Below are 20,005 nucleotides of genomic sequence, written 5' to 3' on the forward strand. Positions count from 1 at the left end.
GTCGGAAATCCACTGCTCGATGAAAGCCTTCTCACGCCATGCTTGGTGGTGGGGGTTATTTGACCGTACTACACCACGCTGGGCAGTGCGGGTTTATGAAGGCGGTGGGCATAGACATTGGAGCACGGTACAGTACAATAATACATGTTCCTGTACTGATATCTGCTGACAATGTAGCCCTGCAGAAGCCAGCACACGTCGTTTATTGTGAAAATTCGGTCACAGTCCCTATGGTCACTGTTTCATTGCTTTAATGGCTTTATTTTGGTGATTTTTGAAAAGTTTTTCGGTTTGGCCATGTTTGTTTGTTGTAGTACAGAGTTAGACTGATGGCCTTGATCTAAGTTGTTTTGTGGTTGTTGTTGTTGTTTGACTTGCATCCCACTGGGATTTTTGCACACAGTGTTGGTGTACGGTGCTTTTTCTGCAATATTTTGCTGTCTTTTCTTGGATTTTCTATTTGCACATAGTCACTTTAAGATGTTTTCTTGTTCATGTTTTTGTTTTTTTGTTTGTTGCGGTTGCACCCGATTCAAGAGCCGAATGGCTCACAGGGCTATACCTAATAAATGAAACTTGAAAACTTGAAACGCGCACCTATTTCACACACGGTGGCTGCCCATCAACGCACTACGCGGGCTCCATCCTGCTACGCTTTCGTGATGTGACGAAATTTGGCGCATTCTGTTTCATTTGGTTCAGTCTACCCGATAACACATATGTACACCTAACAAATAGAACCAAATGTATCCGACCCTTCCCAGACAGTGAACCCATCATTGACGATGGGGGGGGGGGTTGTTTACACGTGTTCATTGACAATGATAAATGCTTCGTCTCTCTATGCGCTCATCTAAAGAGGGGCTGGAGGGAGGCCGTGACACATGTGGAGTCTTTTCTGCCACAGAGCAGTCCACTCCTTGTAAGGGGGTGTTTCGTTCGAATCCGGGCCCCTCTCCAAACCTCCAAACATGCTCATCTCCTCAAGCACTCGTGGTCATTACCCCCACGCATGCAGTCACGGGAGGGTGGGGAGGTTTTTTCTCTCTCTCTCTCCCTCTTCTGGATAATTCCGCACTGAAATTCTATCAGCACAGCCAGGATGCTGTTCTGTTCTTCCCACGCTGTCTCTTGCGATGGTGGGGGGTGTGTGGGGGATGGAAAAAAATCCCACGCGAACGGGATTGTGAGATTTTCCTGCGCCAGCAGCAGCACCGTTAGCGAGAACGCGATTCTTCCAAGTTGAGCTCATCAGCCGAGCAGTCGGCACGCGGCGTAACAACACTTGTTAATGATTGCCCTCGCCATTATCACGGATAATTATTGCCGTTTCTCCGAGTAACTTTGGGGCATCTGACCCAGCGGCGGGTCAACAGAGTTCAATATTTGCCGGTTCAAAGCTGAACGTGGGACCCCCCCCCCCCCCCCGTGCCGTGCAGCGGCCTTGGACTTTGACGAGAGTTTTTTGGATGACAAAGCCACAACACCATCTGCTTGCACTTATGCAGAAATGACGCTGGCTGAACGAGTATGCTGCTCGGCGCACGTTGTGGCGAAGCACAGAGCACAAGCGCCACGGGGGTACGTGCACAGAGCCAAGGTAACTCCTAAAATGTTGACGTTACATTCCTCAGAATCATTGCACTGCGTGCCCATTGCACAAGCCCTATTGCCAACCCACCGCCGGATTGATGGCCTCTAACACGCCGTTATGGGCCATCATTTGACCCTACTTCAAGTTTTCAAATTTCAAGTTTCATTTATTAGGTATAGCTCTGTGAGCCATTCGGCTCTTGAATCGGGTGCAACCGCAACAAACAAAAAAACAAAAACATGAACAAGAAAATATTTTTTTAACATCTTAAAGTGATTATGACTACTTCACCACACTCGCCGTCGGTGTGGGTTAGTGAAGGCAGGAAGCGTAGGCACGAGAGCATAGATGTAGGGCACAACGATGGGTTTTTAGCCGCACTGCCACCCGTCACATCGGTTTAATGTACAGTGGTTGCCCATCCAAGCACTATCTGGGCTCAGCTGTGCTTAGCGTCCGATATCTGATGAGATCGGGTGCAACCCGGGTGAATTGGTCATGGGAATATATTAAATATCAGAATAATATAAATCTTGCAGAGTAAATGCATAACCCGTGTTTTTATTTTATTTTATTGTTTTTTCTATAATTGTTCTCTCGGTGACATTAGGGAATGAAGTGTTTAAAGAATGGCCCGTTGAAGGAGATATCACAGAACTACCATCTGGAGATCCCTTATAGTGACTTAACAAAAACAAACATACATGGCCAGGGTGGGTGGGTGGATGTGTGGGTGGAGGTGTGACGTCGGCGCGATGTACAATCCCGGATCGACACTGTGGGATGCGAGTGACGTCGTCCCGCAGATGTGAGCGGTGACGTTGCCACCGAGCAATTGCCCGTCCGTTCGTCAGCCAGCCAGCCAGCCAGCAAAACGTGTTTCTATAATAGTATGGCACACTCAGGGTGCTGTACCTGCCAAATGCGCTGCTGCAGAGAAATGATCGTCACATTGCAGGCAAACCCACATTTTTTAGTGTAGTGGAAAACTAAAATTGAATACGGTTTTTTTTTGTGCAGTCATTGTTGACCATATTGAGACGATCAACTCACTGCAGTTTAATCACGAGGAGCATGTTTTAGTTTTTTTTGTTTGTTGCGATTGCACCCGATTCAAGAGCCGAATGGCTCACAGGGTTATACCTAATAAATAAAACTTGAAACTTGAGCTGAACCCCAAATTCAAAACCAGGATGTCCACAGTGGCAGCTCTTGGCTCTGACCCCCATGAGCCACCTAGCCGTGTAAATGAACACATTTTTTACGAAACACATGCGGTGCTAAACTATAGAACGAAAAATATCCAATACTGACATGTAATGCCACCACCTGTATAGGAAAGCTTCACCGAGTCGCAATCCATTTTTGTTGTCAAGAGGCTCCTGCATTGCGATGTTGTTGGATCAAATTTCGATTTAAAGCTTTCGTGACTGCAGGGATTCATCTTCTTGGTTCTTTCGGTAAAGTCACGTAGAATGGAAATAATAAAATAACAATATTAAAACATAATAAAAAATTCTCACGACTCTGTCTTCTCGACAGACCTGTTCTCCACCTGAGGCCGGCTGCTTGCGTTGTGGCCGAAACGTCGTGAGAATTGTTTTATTATGTTTTATTTTTATTGTTGGATCAACTTATTTTTAAGGAGTGCTTTAAAGAGTCGTTTAGTCGATTGGCCAGGTCGCGCGTGGGTGGTGAGCTCAAGTGTGGGTGACTCCCGTGTCTCCTCCAAGAAGACATCTGGCCGGTGTGAGAGAGAGGAGTTGGCCAAATACTCTCCAGGGGGCTCTCTCTAGTTTTCAACAGGGGAGGTCCTCCAGTCAACTGTAGGGCCGCGTTACCCACCACGACCACCACCACCAGCATTTTTTTGTCAAGGAATATTTTGTCATGGGACCTTCTTTTTTGGCAATATCAAAGTATAAAAAATAAGAATATCCTGCGATGATATAGCTGCTCACCCCGACCTATAAATGTACAAATGTACGTGCATTGTCTTTGTACTGTTCGCCTTCTGGCGTTCTCTGGTCTGACACTGGTGGTGAGACGAGGCCATCAAGAAGGCTGTCTCTGTTAAATTTCGATTCAAAGCTTTCGTGACTGCAGGGATTCATCTTCTTGGTTCTTTCGGTAAAGTCACGTAGAAGGGAAATAATAAAATAATAAAAATAAAACATAATAAAATAATTATGTTTATATTTTGATTATTTTATTATTTCCCTTCTACGTGACTTTACCGAAAGAACCAAGAAGATGTATTTGTACTGTTCGCCTTCTGGCGTTCTCTGGTCTGACGGTGGTGAGACGAGGCCATCAATAAGGCTGTCTCTGGTGTAGGCCGATCAGTTTAAAAGACAATGATATATATTATCAGAGCATGCTTGTTTGCATGTTCACCACATGTACGTGTGGTTAATGCAGTACTTGATTCCTTGCAAAGGGTATCTTAACACCTGTTTTATTGCCAGAAAGGGTAAAACCTATCATTTTCACAGGGAGTATTTCCCATTTCGGAAATCGATTATTGGTGGTAAGCAATGAAGGCAGGCGACATGGGCGTATAACTAATCAAAGTCAAACGATAAATACATTTACCCCTGCTCTGTTAGAAAATGTCGCCGGGCAGAGTCAAGCAGGGATAAGGCTTGCAGTGGAACTTCTGGCAGATCGTCAAAAAAGCCCTAAAGGCAGCGAGAGTGTAGGGCCCGTTGCTCGCGTTATCTAGCCCAACATGCAGAGACACATGCAAGCTCAAGGCAAGCACGCAGCTCGAAAGACTCGGCCAAGGAATTTGTCTCCTCCACCAGTGTTGTGGAAACAATTTACAGATTACATGGCAGAGAAGTCTATCGCCTGCGGTACCCTAGGAAACAGCTTTGCAAAACAAATGTTTAATAGTGTGCCGCTGAATGCTGAGAAGTACATCGACGTTTTCAAGCATTTTTCTTTCACCCTCTCTAGCGGCGCAGAAATGTTTACCAGAAGGGCGTGTGGAGTATTCGTGTTACTGTTACGAGGCATTACGCGCCCGAGTTTCAATCTTGAGGGAAAACAACTGGGTCCCCAGTCTCGTCACTTGGTGGGTAAAGAATAAATACATTTCCAAACCAACAATTCACTCAAAATTTTACGTATCTTTTTAATTCTCTCGGTCTTAATTTGCTGTGTTTTACATTTTCGAGGGAGTTTTCTGATTGTGCGACAAACCTTTCCCGCAATCAGTGCTGTGTTTGTCCTATTCTGTGAAGGGAGTTTGAGGAGACGTTTTTTTCCCAACGTAATTAGTGAATTCTATAGGAGTCCTGATCCAAGCCATCTGGTGTGCACCCCCGCAGTTGTATTTCAACGTTTCAAGTTTCTCTCGCAGCAACAACAACAAAAAAATAATGCCCTGGGAAACAATGTCATTAGAAGCCCGCGTCACGCCCGAGCGTGCATTGATTTTCAAGTTGAAATTTGTGCTCAATTGTGCCAAACTTCTTAAGTAACGGCTATACATTCAATGACAGTTTATATTAAGTCACATTTCACGTTAAGTTTTATGTGTTTTGATGGGCCATTTTTTACTGGACGTATTTACGTCTTTAATAATTAAACCTCATTAGTTAAAAACCTAAATCATTTTCAGCCCTTTTGTCAATCTTACTTACGCTAGATGAAGGCCTCTCTCATGGTGTGTCAGTCATTGGGGGGGGGGGGAGTGGTTTAACCATACTTTACCATGCCGGGGGCAGAACAGGACCGGTTCAGATGCCACTTTGCCCCTCGAGATGGTGATGAGCAGGAATCTAACTCGTGCACGCCTGGTTCGATGCAGGACAATAAACCACCCCACCACCACTGCTGCTGCCACCCCATGTTAAACTCCTCTCTATGCAATCATTAAACTTGCAAAAGTTTTGATGTTCTTAATGGAAGTTAGTTTGGCTTCCTTTGATGAAAGGGCCTTCTTCAATGGGAAATGTGTTCCTTTATTTCGTAGCTTGGTCTAATGTCATGCATATCACAGTCATGTAATATTAGTAAACACATTCCTGCGGAGGGAGCTGGTAGGAACGTTGGGTTGCTCGGGTCAATGGCCAGGGTCAACGGCGGCGTGGGGTATTCCACAAATATGCCCGACTGTGAGGTCGGGCATAAGCCGGCGTGAGTAGGTTAAACGTTGAGTTTTATAAGGGCACCACGGGGTGACCAGCCCCTCCCCACCCAGCCCCTCCCTACCCTCCCCTCCCCACCCAGCCCCACCCAGCCCCTCCCTCCCCACCCAGCCCCTCCCTGCACGACGGACGGACGAACACAATAATCCCCTGTGGGCTGGTGTAACCAGGAGGTTCCTACCAGTAACATGTCAAATGAATAAAATACACTTGTAAATACGGTACAGTATTGAGATGAATACACGCATCGCCAAATATAACCACGGCATTTGTTTAACGATGGCTTTTTATTTGGTTTACCGCAATAAATTTGTGGTGTTTAGCAAAAGTCCGGGGGAGCGTCGCAAGCCCAGCCAGCCCCTTGCATGGCCACTTTCACCGCTCGCGCGCGTCGTAAACGCGGTCGCGTGCAGACAAAGCGCAGCGCGGGTACATGTCGCATGCTGGCCCCGTACACAAACACGCGTGTGCGTGCTCCTCACTGTTGTTTAGAGCGGTAGCGTAGCACTTCGTGCAACGCCGCCCTAGGAACCCGGCGGAGACGAGTTCAGTTGTCGCTTCATGGCCAACATCGGTAACGAACATCTAGAACCGGTCCTGGGCTTCCGCTGGGTCGACTCGGCCTCAAATGAGTACCTGGTGTAGTGTGTAGTGTACATTGCCACGAGAGAGACAAAGGCGGCCGGGCGTGGCGCTGGCCACCCACGCCCGGCCGGCTATACGGGGGGGGGGGGGGGGGATATTCATATTCTTAGATCTTTGTCTTTGCTGTTTAGAGCAGTGCTCTCATCAAATGCAGGGTCCATCCATCGCTCGTCATTGACACGGCTGGAAATCCCCCGCAATAAGAGCACAACGGGCACATTTGTCAGCCAAATAAATGCCCGTTTTTTATTATTTTGGTCTGGCCAAATAACTTGGAATGTGCCCCCCCCTCAGATATATTCAATTGCAAGCTAAGCAAGGTGAGCCTCGGTATTGCTTGGATGGACAACGGCCATACACAAACAGGTTGTTATAGCCTGTGGGGCTATGTATGCAGTGGGCTGCAGGTCTGTGCATCAAAACGTATTTGTGTACTGCACTTGTATGCTCTCACATAGACGTAGACATTCGATTTGAGCTGGAAGATCCCGGTGAGCTATAAGGTCCTCTTTTTTCACAGGTGTCCAGCCGAACATGTGCTCGGCCTATTCTCTTCCTCTTTCCTCCCCTCCACTCCTTCCCATCCCTCCCTTTCCTTTCATGATCGCTAAGTAACCCTCGATCGTGGTCACTCTTTCCTCAATCCTTGCACGCCCCCGGCCATCTAAAGCATTCTATTCCGTCACCGCTTTTCAAACTATGTCAAGCTACTTGAGTGACGGTGCTCTCTACACATGTGCAGTGAGCGACTTGCGGGACACGTCGAGTAGAAGGCTTCTTATTTATTAAGAGCACACTGGGCGATGCATTATGTAACGCAGTTACACATAGGCGATCCTAACACTCACAGCCCCATTGCCGGCATACAACTACGCAGCTGTCCGACCAGCGTAGCGAAAGCGGCGGAGAGGGTCTTTGCAGCAGATCAGCTGCGTGGTCATGGTCGGGGAACGAAGAGATGACGATGGGAAGAGACGCAGCCAGGACCCAGGACTCCAAACAGCACCGAACCTCTGGTTCGGGCCTCCTTATATCTGCCCCGGCGCGGCCAAGTTCCACCTCTGGCCACGCCCCCTTTCCAGAACCCTCGAGCCGGTTCCCGGAGCTTCTCGACTGACTCCGCCTTTCACCTTTGCCCCAGATACGCCCCCCTTATAATAATGCATTACGTAATGCACCCATAACCGCAATTACCACTCCAGGCCGACAGGTGTCACCCTGTCATTACACGTGTAAAATTATATTAGGATTAGAAAGCCATTAGTCTTTACCAGGATGTGATTGATACTATGTGTGGTTGGTTCGCAGTGATCTTGATTAATGATTTATATACATGTGATAAGGGACTTCTGTGTCTGTAGTTCTTCAAGTCAGTTTTATAACGATAATTTACACTTATTAGGTGCCTTATTACCCTCTTTGAACAGAATGTATACACGTTTAATTAGAGGCTCTGCAACTGTAGGTCAAGTCACTTTTATTACCCTTAAATATCTAACTAAATGGCTGAGGCCTCATCCCATCATGAAGGTGTTTGATTTTTATGCAAACAATTTGTAAATAGAATTCTGAAATTCACAAATGGTAAGCCATTAGGGGGAGAAAGCTGACAACATACACGTTGCAGAGATAGAATGTTAAGAATTGGCGGTGGAATGTTAGTTCTAGCCAAAAAAAAAAGGAATGAAGTATTGCCCAGGAATTAAGGCAAGGTTTCAGATGAAGGCTAGAAATGTCCAGATATCACACTGGCTTATGTAAACACTGACCTTTCAGAGTATGGGAAAATGGAAAGCTCTTGCACCTTAGCAGTACAACTGTGGACAACAACAACAACTACAACACATAAGCTGGGACCAGTTGTTGGAACAAACATCAGCGGACTGGAGAAACAAACGACCATTTAATCTACGACATAACAGACGAGTACTGCGTGTGACATTTACTTCTGATTGCCACCAAAATAATCGTTCAACAAGTTTAATTCCTAGAAACGGGGAGAGCCAATCGTATGCGATTGTTGCCGAGGCAATTGCCGTGTTGGGGTGCCAGTACTTTGCCTCTGGGGTTGCGTTGTTTTGCTCGAGGCGTGTTCCAACTGTGTTCAAGACGCCAGTTGACCACAACTTTCCGACTCACGTCAAAATGGGGAAGTAGTAGGAGGGTTTTTCTCCTTCGAAACTAAGCAGAGAGGGGTGTTTTTGTTGCTGCCTGCTTGCCTACTTGCTCCCCTACAAACTAGAAGACTGCAAGGTGGACACTCAAGCGCGGCCACACCAACCAACCAACCCGCAGACAGGTGGGGATCAATTCTTGATTCATGGATCCGTTCGTTGGAGCCTCGTGTGTGGCTGATGACCAAGTTATGATGTTGTAGAGTAAAGCTCCGCCGCCTACCGTATTCTAACTACCCCGTCGTCTGCGGCGGACTTACAGGGGTGATTTTTGACGGTTAGAATACCGCAGTTTATATTGGCACTTGAGCAGCAACAAAGTCTGCAATGCCCGGTTGATAATTTAAATTTCACGCGCGAGAGGGTTAGACGTACACGCTGTGTCACTTATTGCAGCCTCAACAACTCCTCCGCGTTCGTCAAATAGCACCAATTTAGAACACAACACACGCGCACAGGAGTAGGAGATGCACTGTACAGTATGTGATTAACAATGAATGTCGTGGTGGTGGTTGTGGTGATGCTGCTGCTGCTGCCACTGCGTAATTGGCAGTGGTGCACTCACACGGTGAACAACACAAACTTGTTCACGTGTGGCCTTCATCATGGGGAAACATAATGGCCGACGTTTCGGGGAATTACCCTTTTCCAAAGCACTTTTTTTTTTGCCCAAAACGTCGCACGTTATATTTTGTTTATTTCAGGGCCCACAGTGTTACAGACGGAAGTGTTGAGTTTGAGGTTTTTTTTGTTGAAGTCAATGGAAATAATAAAGTAATAAAGTAATACAAATAAAACATAATAAAATATGTTTTATTTTTATTATTTGATAATAAAATATAATGTTTTCTTTTTATTATTTTATTATTTCCATTCTACGTGACTTTACCGAAAGAACCAAGAAGATGAATCCCTGCAGTCACGAAAGCTTTAAATCGAAATGTAATGCATATACAGTAGTAGGGTTGCTCAGTGATTAGCTCATTGGGTTTTGACCTTCTGGGTCTCATCAAGAGGGTCGGGCTTTGTTTATCAAATGCTGCTGTGTTGCCAGATGATGTTGGCAATAACGCTCTTATCTAAACAATGGGCCACTCTGTTCAACAACACGAGCAAGATGGTATACAATACGGACTCATTGTGCATGCTTGTGGAACTATAGTATGGGCAAAGCGTGGACAGTCCAGCTTTGTTGTTGTTGTGCCTCATCAGATCGTTCCACGACAACAACAACAGTAGTTTAACACGTAGTCTTTCGCGAATTGCCCGATGATGCTGGATGCAATTACCAGCGAAACGTCGTACCCAAAAATTGTAAATGTTGTGGTTTTACGCTTCAACACACCGGTGGGCTAAAGCAGTGAACTATTTGTCTTTTGTCAACGTGACACTTTTTTGCTGATTGGCCGTGTCGGGTGGTGGAGGGTTACGACACATTTATAAGTAACGCGATCTAACCCAAAAACGTTGATTATGAACAACAACAATAATTTATAAAGCTCCCCTTAAACACTCGTTCTCAGGGCGCTATGCATGGAAGTGAGAAGGACGTTTGAAAATAACTAAAAAGTGAGCGGATACATTTTCAGTCGAAGATTTGCGAGAGTCCAGAGTTTAGCCGCCGCAATTTCAAAGACGCCTTCACCCTCGGTGTGCGAAGCCTTAAAAGACCGTGGTGACAGCGGGCAATGCACACTCTGACGATCTTAATGATACTTGATGGAATATATGATGGCTGAAGGTCACGAATGTAGGCGCAGAGAGTTTTGTTTGCAGGCGAAAAGGTCTTCCCACCGTTAACCTTGGCAAACCAGGGACAATTCCCTTGACAAATCTTTAGCTAAATGTGCGTTGCCATGAAGCAATCAGGGGGCCTTGGCGTTTCCCAAGGGAATTGTACTCGGCCTTCGGTATAATTTGGCCTTCAACATCAATTTCCTAAATTAATTACATTACCTGAAGCATGGAAACAATTACAACCAATTAATTTAGATTTTTTTTTATGTAAATGCCTCGACGTAAAGAACGTTTGCCAGTGTGATTTTGATAACTGAGGCTCGTGGCCACGACATTTATTCTATTTTTAAAATGTAATTGATGCGTCGTCATAGATGTCCTGAGTCATTCGGGTATTTACTGCCACCCATCGCTCCGTGAGCGCAATTGCACGTGAATGACCCCGTTCTCTTCCCACTCTTGCGTATGATGTGACAACGGCGATATGGGCAGGAGCGAGATGCCAATGTCGAGATCTGAGAGCCGCGACGAGAGGGCTTCAGGCGAGAGTTCGTGTCGTGTTGCCACTCCTCTGCCGAACGAGCACAAACCACAGTGGTTTACCTATGATCCATAGTTTTGGGGTGAATCGCCACAATCAGGCTGCTGTGGCTTGTCTTTAATTTTCCATTCATGAAGGAGATGCGTGCGTGTTCTGGCTTCGAGGAGGAATGTCACGGAAGATAGGTGCGATGTTTGGGTCTCAAATGAGGTGTTTATTCTGGATGTCCTCGTTGTTACTTTAGAACTGCTTTATGTGTTTAGTTTGTTGTCCTTCCCCCGCACCTCCGATTAGCACGGTTGGCTATGTACGGTGCGAAATAAGTTCAACATACATACTTTCCTCCACATTTAGAAACATGCGATTGCTACAGATTTCCACATGATAACCCAGTTCGTTGAGCTATTATTTGTGGCCATGTCGCTTCTGAAAAACGGCTATATAGCTTAGTGGGCCTGACCTGGTAAAATAAAAATGTGTTTAGTTTACTTCCTCTCTGTTCGCCAGCGTTCTGGGTGAGATTCTCGGATGGTGACTTCAATTGGCGGCGAGGTACATTGTCTTCAGATCTTGGTTGATGGGTAGGTTGTCGTTGGAAATCAAACGCATAAACCCCCTTTCCTGTCAGTATAAATACTCCAAAACTCTAGCCATTGCACCTATCACTTTCCAAAGCCCTGTGGATCCTGTAGTGTTGCTTTAACATTGCTTTGTGCCAGAAAGGCAACAGGCTCAGTCAGAAGTAACCCATGCACCAATTAACCCCATCACAATTGTCACGCAACTTCACCCATCCTCTTTGGCGCTTGACAAAACCATTTCAGAGTAAGACCGCCACGCTTGCTTGCACCATCGCAGATGTGGCTTTTACTTCCACAATTCCCTTCCTCCCCAAAGCACACAGAAGAAGGCGACGTGGGTGGTAAGGGTGTGAAAAGCCTAGACGCTTTTATTGCCAAGTGCTTACGAGCCAGGCAGTGGTGGGCTCAAACTATACAAAAAAAAACTAGATTTTATTTTACCAGGTAAGGCTCACTGTGCGAAATAGCTCTTGTTCAGAAGCGACCTGGCCACAAATGATGGGTAAAAAATGTAAATTGATAAAAAATAAAATAAAAAATAAAATAAAATCACGACGTTTCGGAGGCAACACAAACTTCCGTCTTCAGGTGGAACCGTCACAGCACGATTGCTGTATCAAGTAAAAAACCTAAGAATATGAATCCTTGCAGTCACGAAAGCTTCAAATCTAGAACACAAATGATGGCTCAACGAAGTCGCTTATGTGGAAATTTAGGAGGACCCAGGGGAAAATCCACGCAACCACAGGGAGAACATGCAAACTCCTAATATACAAGCGTCAGGGTCGGGATGGAACCCACTACCTCCTGCATATCAGGCGAGGGAGTTAACATCTCATCACTGCGGCACCCACAGAAGGGGTAATCCGATGCATTGCACAGTCTGCAGCCGAAGTGCGCTACAGTCTGGCTTAACAAAGGCTGCTTACAGACCTTGAAAGTGGAAGGAGGTAAAAAAAAACACATGTGTAGCATCAACACATTTTTGTTGTGGTTGCACCAGAGGAAGGCTGTAATCGGATTTGTGGATTCCCAGCGAGAATTGTCGACGATGCCCCAAGCTTTTTTTTTACTGTTTACTGAAACATAATTTGCTGCCAATTTGAAACAAAAAGGTCCTTAGTAGTTTAATCTGATCATGCGTGTTACATAGAGGACGCTACGTGCAGGTGCGGGTTTGACCGAGTTCCAGACCAAAGACCACCACTTGTGTTGGGCACTTTGCCCGCTTGAATGGGTCAAATTAATATTTCACGAGGCATATAAAACTGGTGAGAGACAAGCTCAGATAATTGCACAGTGGCACACTTAATAACCGCGCGAATTAAATATAATGCACCAGTGAAACTGCGATATGCGTAAGCACTCCACGTGCACGTGTGTCAACCGGTGGGATTATTTGACCATATTTCACCACTCTGATCAGTGCGAGGCTGGTGAAGGCAGGCAGCATAGACGCACATTGCATGACAGTGAAGTTTACACTCTGCCACGATGTAAATAACCTATTGGTCGCGCCCGTGCTAATAGCAGGTCTTCTTCGGTGTGCGGCAATTACTTTCCCCAAGTTCGTTGTCGTCGTAATTATACCAGGTTGGGTCAAGCGCTCCGCAAACACTGAGGGCATTGTTTGAGACACGTGGACATATGCAGGCGTCGTGTACGCGCGCGTGTGTGGCTTGCCACGCACACTGTACACCGATAGCCTAGGGGAGCCACGGTGCAGGGTTTCTGCTGCAAAAGGGCATGCGTGCCGCTTAGGTCAACGAGTTTTTTGGGGGGTTTTTTCATGCTTTTCATCAATCTTGTTTGACTACTGTAAAGCCCTCGTGGTCGCTTTGCGCACCGAGCATTTGGTGTGGATGAGGGGGGACCCCCGCTGGGGCCTGCCTGGGTCCCTGTCACACCGAGAGGCGTTGATGTCTGCATTCTATCTGGGTTTCTTTGCGGGAGGAATTTCAAACACGTTTGACCCCCCCCCTCCTCTCTCCACCCACCATCTTCTTGCACCTATCTCCATCTCATCACGGTCACAAAACCAACAAAGAAAGCATCCACCGCATGTGTTATGATTTCAAATTTGTCACGGGGTTTTTTCTTACGGCTTGATGCGGCGTGGGGGTTGGGTGCCTTGGTGTGCTCTGCTGAGTCATGTAGCACATTTTTAAGATTTATGAGAATTTAATTTTTACAGTATAATTGGGTGGAACGGTGGCACAGTCTTTAGCGCGCTCGAGCATACTATGCTCGGATACCTGGTCACGTGAATGTGATCCCAACCATAGATAAAAAGAGTTGTGAGTGAACAGGTCGGTCCTCTCCCTCTATCAGCCCACACTGACCCTGCACGGTTATGGTCAAAAACTCCTACGATGGAGATGGCTTGGGGCGTTCCCTCCGCCCGTCCTACTAGTGGATTGACAATTGACAAAAAATGTATCATAAGCTAGTTTATCACAGTAAGAGTCCATGGGCCAGAGCAGATATCGGTACCACCTAATGTAGCAAAACGTTAGTTGTCCCCATGTCTTTACATGTATTATTTGATAACCCCCCCTCATTTCAAATGGTTATCACACACTTCACCGTTATTGGCCACATAAATGAATCGGTACCAGGAAAGGTTATGCCACCTCGGATGGTACCGACAAGTGACATTTCGTCTGAGTTCATGGACAAATAGCAATCTACCCATATAGTTGACTATATTTCTTGGTTATCAAAACAATTCCTGCCTTTCTTTTTACGATCCTGCACTTTGTTATCGCGTGAGACTTATTGTAGCTAATAGGACCATGGCCACTGGTGTCAATGTAAGGCCTTTATCTAGCAGTTGATTGAGAATTACTGATTATGATGTTACACAAATACACATGCCCACAGTATTCATATTCTTAGGTTTTTTCTGTAAAGTCACGTAGGTAAAAATTTTAAATTTAAATTAATAAAAGTAAAATAAAATAAAAATAAAATAAAAATCACGACGTTTCGGAGGCAACACAAGCCTCCGTCTTCAGGTGGAACCGTCACAGCACGCTTGCTGTATCAAGTAACGGTTCCACCTGAAGACGGAGGCTTGTGTTGCCTCCGAAACGTCGTGATTTTTATTTTATTTTTATTTTATTTTACTTTTATTAATTTAATTTTTTTTACCTACGTGACTTTACCGAAAAAAACTAAAAGTATGAATCCTTGCAGTCACGAAAGCTTCAAATCTAGAAACATACCAACAGGGCAGGAATTGTTCGTACACTGCACATGTAATTTTACAGCCATTTTGTGAATCTACTGCTAGATGAGGGTCTTCCCCCATGTCCGTGGAGGTCACGGGAGTCATTGACCTTAACTCATCATGGCCAGGGGTCGGCAACCCGTGACTCCAGAGCCGCAATGTGGCTCTTGAAGGGCTGCTGCTGCTTCGTGACGTTATTTGTTTAGGAACACCGTCACACGGAATTGTGACTCTTAAATGTTTGAGTTGTTTATCGAATTCGAACAAAAAATGTTGACTCTTCTTGTTGTTTTCATTGCCCATCCCTGCCCATGGTGGTCGGTGCGGGTTAGTGAAGGCAGGGAGCATAGATGTGGCGGCACAGAGGTACCGTACATCAATGGATTATACTGCTATGCCCTCTGCTGCCCAACATAGGCTCCCAGCCCTATTACAACCTCTTTGTGCATGGTAGTCACCCATTGCTAATCTGTCCCTGTAAGCGGTATCGCTTATTTTGTCTGCATTTTTGTGAAACGCATTTGAAACGGCAAGGCCAGTTAGATTAAAAAAAACATTCTTCAAAGGAGTTATCCTCATGCCACCGGCTAAATGATCGTACAGCACTAACAATAACAATATACCGTGGCTGCAATCTGCCATCTAAGAACCCAAGGGAGAGCGTTGGCCCAAAAGCAAAGGGAGGGAGCGAGTGCTTGTGCTGGTGGTGTGTAAGGGCAAAGAGGAAGCCGGTTTCCTCCTCCTCCTCCCCACCCCCCTCTCTTTTACTGCTTGACCCTCTTTCTCAACAAAGGAAATCTGTGACACAACAAGGCGCGTGTCACGTGTGATTGTCACGTGGGGGCTCTCTCTCTCTCAACGCGAGACCGCCAGGATGCCTGAGTTCTTTGGTCAGTGAGAGGCGCCGTGGCTGCCAGCACCGCGGGTGGATGCTCGTGACAGCCCACTGAGAGGACGCATTCTCCCCACGGTAAGTCATTTATATGGAAGAAGATAGCACGCAACGCTGTTGTGTTTGTGGTCTCTTCACGTGAGGCTTCGGGTTCTCCGTGTCGTTTGTGCCTCTTTTATTTAAAGGGCACTGGTGTCAAAGCACAAAGTATTCATAGTCGGAGAGAATTTTTTTTTTAAGTTTTACAGTCTAGAGCACATGCTTCGCTCAAGCACTAATGTGATTTAATGGCATACATCCAAACAGAGCGGTATGCAATGTTAACTTGCCGAGCGCGTGCGGCGAGTTTGATATGAAGACATTGTGTTTCGGAGTTGTTAAGGGATGCGGTGTTTAAGACCGTGGAAAAATCTATTTTATTTTCTCCCCTGTGCCATGTGCTTCCACACTGGGATGGAGGACGCGTTGGTGACAGTACCGCCTATGTTTGACGCGTTACCGTGAGATTTCTCCAAAGCCGACGGTGGGAAAGTAATTGAATGCAGCATTCTGCCTCCATCTGTGGAAAGTAACACCATCATGTAAATAGAAATGCCGTGTAATGTCCTCGTTGATGTAACAGTTAATCTAGGCAGGAGAGGGGTTGACATGATTTCGTACCATTTCAGACTGACATTGTGTTGCTTTTTTAAACCTATATTGTCAATTAAATCTTGAAATCACTACAGTCTGATTAATGCAGTTTTTGTACTGCATTTAATAAAATATCTTTTTTTTAACTCATGCTAGTATGAAGCTGAATTAAAAATCGTAAGCTTTTAATATGATCACTGTTACGTTATTTAGCGTCTTGGCTATTTTATATGTTCTTCCTTTATAACAATAAATAAGCATCATCATAACGTGCAATATTTTCATCAAGCATGGAGGAAGGCCTTCCCATGCCATGTTAGTCACGGGGGTTTGTTTAACCATACTTCACCATGTGGGCCAGTGCAGATTTTATGAAGGCATGTCCCCAGGTCTATTTCAGATGTCACTCACCACCGATGCTAACCATGGCCAGGAATCAAACTTAGGTCGCTGGGTAAAGAGTGCAGTGCACTGTCGACCGCTGCACCGCTCCGACATATCGTCTTTCAAATGCAGTGGAAACCTGAGGGCAGTGAAGCATTCGGCAGGTGCGAGAGATCTGATCGCGTGCGCGCACGTGTGTGTGCGTGTCACTGCTGCAACGCCAGATGTAGCTTGAGACAGCCTTCCATGGCATTGTGTGCATTCACGCACAAATTCCCTTCGTTTACTCTATCTCATATACTGTGCAGTGTAATTTATTTTGTAATGTGGGTGCATTGTATACTACTATGTTAGCACAGGAAACAAATAACGAGATGCAGCCGCGTATACAATCGTCAGCTCGTCCGGTGCCTTTGTTAAGTGCCCTGCGGATGAAAGAAAGAAATAAACTAACAGCCATGCTAGTGAATGACATACTCATGTTTCTTAGAACATTATGTCGCCAGACTCCAGTTAAGTGTACACTCCTCCCAAGTGGTGTAATTCTTAGCATTGTGGCGCAGGAGTGGGGTGGTGTTGTGGTGGTTAGTGCACTGCGCTGAGTTTGATCCCTGGGCATGACCAACATCAGCGGTGAGTGATAATCTGAACCGGTTCTGGGCATCACTCACTGCACTCACCCGCATTGACCAGCGAGGAATATGTTGCTCAAATAAACCCTCACAACCGACACGGTGTCAGGGGGGAGACATTCGTACAGCAATGAATTAGAAAGGGCTGGAAATAGGAACAGATGTGGGGTTGACAACGATTTTGGAATTAAATTCCACAAATTTAACAGTACATTAAATGCATTTGGAATCATTTATGTGAGTGCCATAACTTACTTTAATTCCCACAGTTATTATGTCCAATGTGCTTATTGAAAACAATTATGTTATTCCAATTTTGAGATTACTCTTGCTGGTTTCATGTATTTTTTCTCAAATGCAGCCACCACGCCGTCGTAATGACAATAATATTGCCGATTGTTTACCCACGAAAGGCCCACTGGCTCTTGAGACTCCTTTGTAGGAGGGTCCTGCAATGGGGTGTTTGACCACGCTTATGAATAAGTGTTTGGCAATATGAAAGGAAACTCAGAGAACCAAGAGAAAACTCACGACATACGTGGAGGTAACGCTCAGCATTGCCATCTCCTCGCCACCTGGCAAGCCCTGGTGGTCAAACATTCAACTATTAATCAGACTCAAACCTGCTTTGTGTCCGAGAACTGACGAGCTCCAACGTATTAAGGGTGATTTGGTCGTAGGTAAAATAAAAAAAAATTATTAATTAAAAAAAGAAGGAAATTTCAAGATCCTGCATAAAATGAATGGTGTTATCATCTCTCGTGTATATTAAAGTACTTGAAAAAATAATTAAGTCGAATTTGAAAAAGCGCAAGAATAAACGAATGGATCAGAAGCTCAAAAGCAAATCCATGATATCCCAATCTGTTCAGCAAAGTGCATCGATTTGGGCCGGGCATGTCTCTTGGAGTAGATGCTCACAGCAAAGGGGGAAAAAAAACTCTATAGATGGAACATCAGCCAATGGGGAACACATTCCTCATGAGTACGAGAGTGGGTACAAAAAAATGGAAGCCAGTTATACCGCACCTGGTGGCTGGACAACACCACCAGCAATGGGGGAACCAATGTAATTGAGAGATAATGGCCAGTGTCACTGATGCGAATATTAATTTACTGTGAGTGCAGCAAGCATGCCCTTCTTCCTCTTCTTCAAATGAAGACACGTCGGCGCGTGACAACGACCACGCCGAGGCGAGTTCGTGTTCCGCGTTCCGCGAGCGGCTGAGCGAGGTCTGCGAGGCGTTGCGAGCCCGGCGCTGGGGTTCGAACCGGTTCAATCGAGATGGCCTCCGACTACGAGGCCGCCGAACACGACAGGCAAGCGGAGGTCTCCTCGCCCGTCCCATCCGAGTCCTGCAGCTACACGAAGCTCTCGGACAGGGCGGACGTCTTGCCCCTGCGCGACGGTAAAAACACGCCACTGGCATGAGGGCACAGCACCGACGAACTCTGGGTGGGAGTTTATGCGTAGATGCTTGGTCAATGCAGTTGCTGCGGCAACCCGATCGTTACGCTTTTATGTTTTTATTGTGGTAAGCAACACAAGCCCCCGTATAACGCGTCGATGTTTCTGGGAAGGGGTGATAGACAAAACAAGAATGCTTGGTGCTCACCTTGATGGGTTCTTCTGTTGAGGTGAGGGGGGGGGAAATCATTACGTTTTTAAAGTACTCTTTGGTTCTTTCGGTAAAGTCACGTAGTTAGAAATGAAATAAAATGTACTTTATTACACTTAATTTCTCTCACCAGTATGGTGAACTAATGTCAAATAAGCCCCCCTCCATGATCCACTGGGTGTAGGGAGCCCTGACACATTTAAGGGACTGCATAAAGCAGCGGTGCACAAGCATAGCTGTAAAGCGTGATCTTCAGCTATGAAGTCGGTGCATCTTTCAGCCTGTACTCTGCACTAAAACTTCAGCCTTTCACATGTTTATTTTGTACTGTAAGTGGTGGGGGGAGGGGGATAGTGAAGCTCTCTGAATATTAAAATCAACAATGAAAACTTGCAGAGTCTTCTCGATGGCACTGCTGCGTGAGTTTGTGTTTTTATGGAGCTATTGCCCCGGACGGACGGACGCTCACCTGACACGCTCAGTGCAACGTCTCATTAATCATCAAACCAGGAGGCCCTGGTCTGTATGTTACAGTATGGCAGGGTGGAGAACTTATGTCCCGTGGGCCAGATACGTAGCCTGGCTTCATTGCATATGGCCCACGGACACACGAGGCCTACGGGTTCGAGACGGACCACAAATGATATTTACTGGAGACTCCCAAGCATCTTGGCCGCACTCATCGAGTACTAGAGTGGAATATCTTCAACCTGGCAACAACTCTGCGCTTCTTGTATTAGCCACGCTACGATACGTCGTTCGCTGAGGGGGCCTCTTTACACTCGGCCGTCAATGACACGTGCGCTGTCATTCGACAATGCTAAGATGGTGTGTCGGTGTGTGTGTGGGGAGCGGTAGTGTAGTGGTTAGCGCACTGCAACCCGAGTTCGATTCACGCTCACGGCCAACACCAGCGACGATTATCTGAATCGGTTCTCGGCCTCCCCTACGTCGATCCACCCTCAAAGAAGTAGCTGGTGTGGTTTGTAAACATCACCACTGGGGAGACAAAGGCGGCCGGGCGTGGTGTTGGCCACACACCCCCTCGTGTGCTGCGCCGGCCTTCATAGGAGCTCGCTAACATCACTTGCCCCAACAGTCTGTTAAGGCTAAAGGGGGGATCTGTGTCTTTGCTTTGTCATTGTGTGTCAGTGTGTGGCCTGCCAAATAAATGTAAGAAGACG

General features: G+C 46.2%; 1 protein-coding gene across 1 annotated transcript in view; it reads left to right on the forward strand.

Annotated features, from left to right (window-relative positions):
* Positions 1-20,005, forward strand: part of TMEM268 (transmembrane protein 268) — a 60,897-nt gene that overhangs the window by 21,535 nt on the left and 19,357 nt on the right. Inside the window, exons 2-3 of the mRNA XM_061550500.1 lie at positions 15,455-15,631; positions 18,331-18,611. Coding sequence (XP_061406484.1) covers positions 18,488-18,611 — 124 coding nt within the window. The 5' untranslated portion in view covers positions 15,455-15,631; positions 18,331-18,487. The remainder of the gene's footprint in view (positions 1-15,454; positions 15,632-18,330; positions 18,612-20,005) is intronic.

This window comes from Lethenteron reissneri, chromosome 12, assembly GCF_015708825.2.
Source record: "Lethenteron reissneri isolate LAM-NWPU_2019-01 chromosome 12, ASM1570882v1, whole genome shotgun sequence".
NCBI lineage: Eukaryota > Metazoa > Chordata > Hyperoartia > Petromyzontiformes > Petromyzontidae > Lethenteron > Lethenteron reissneri.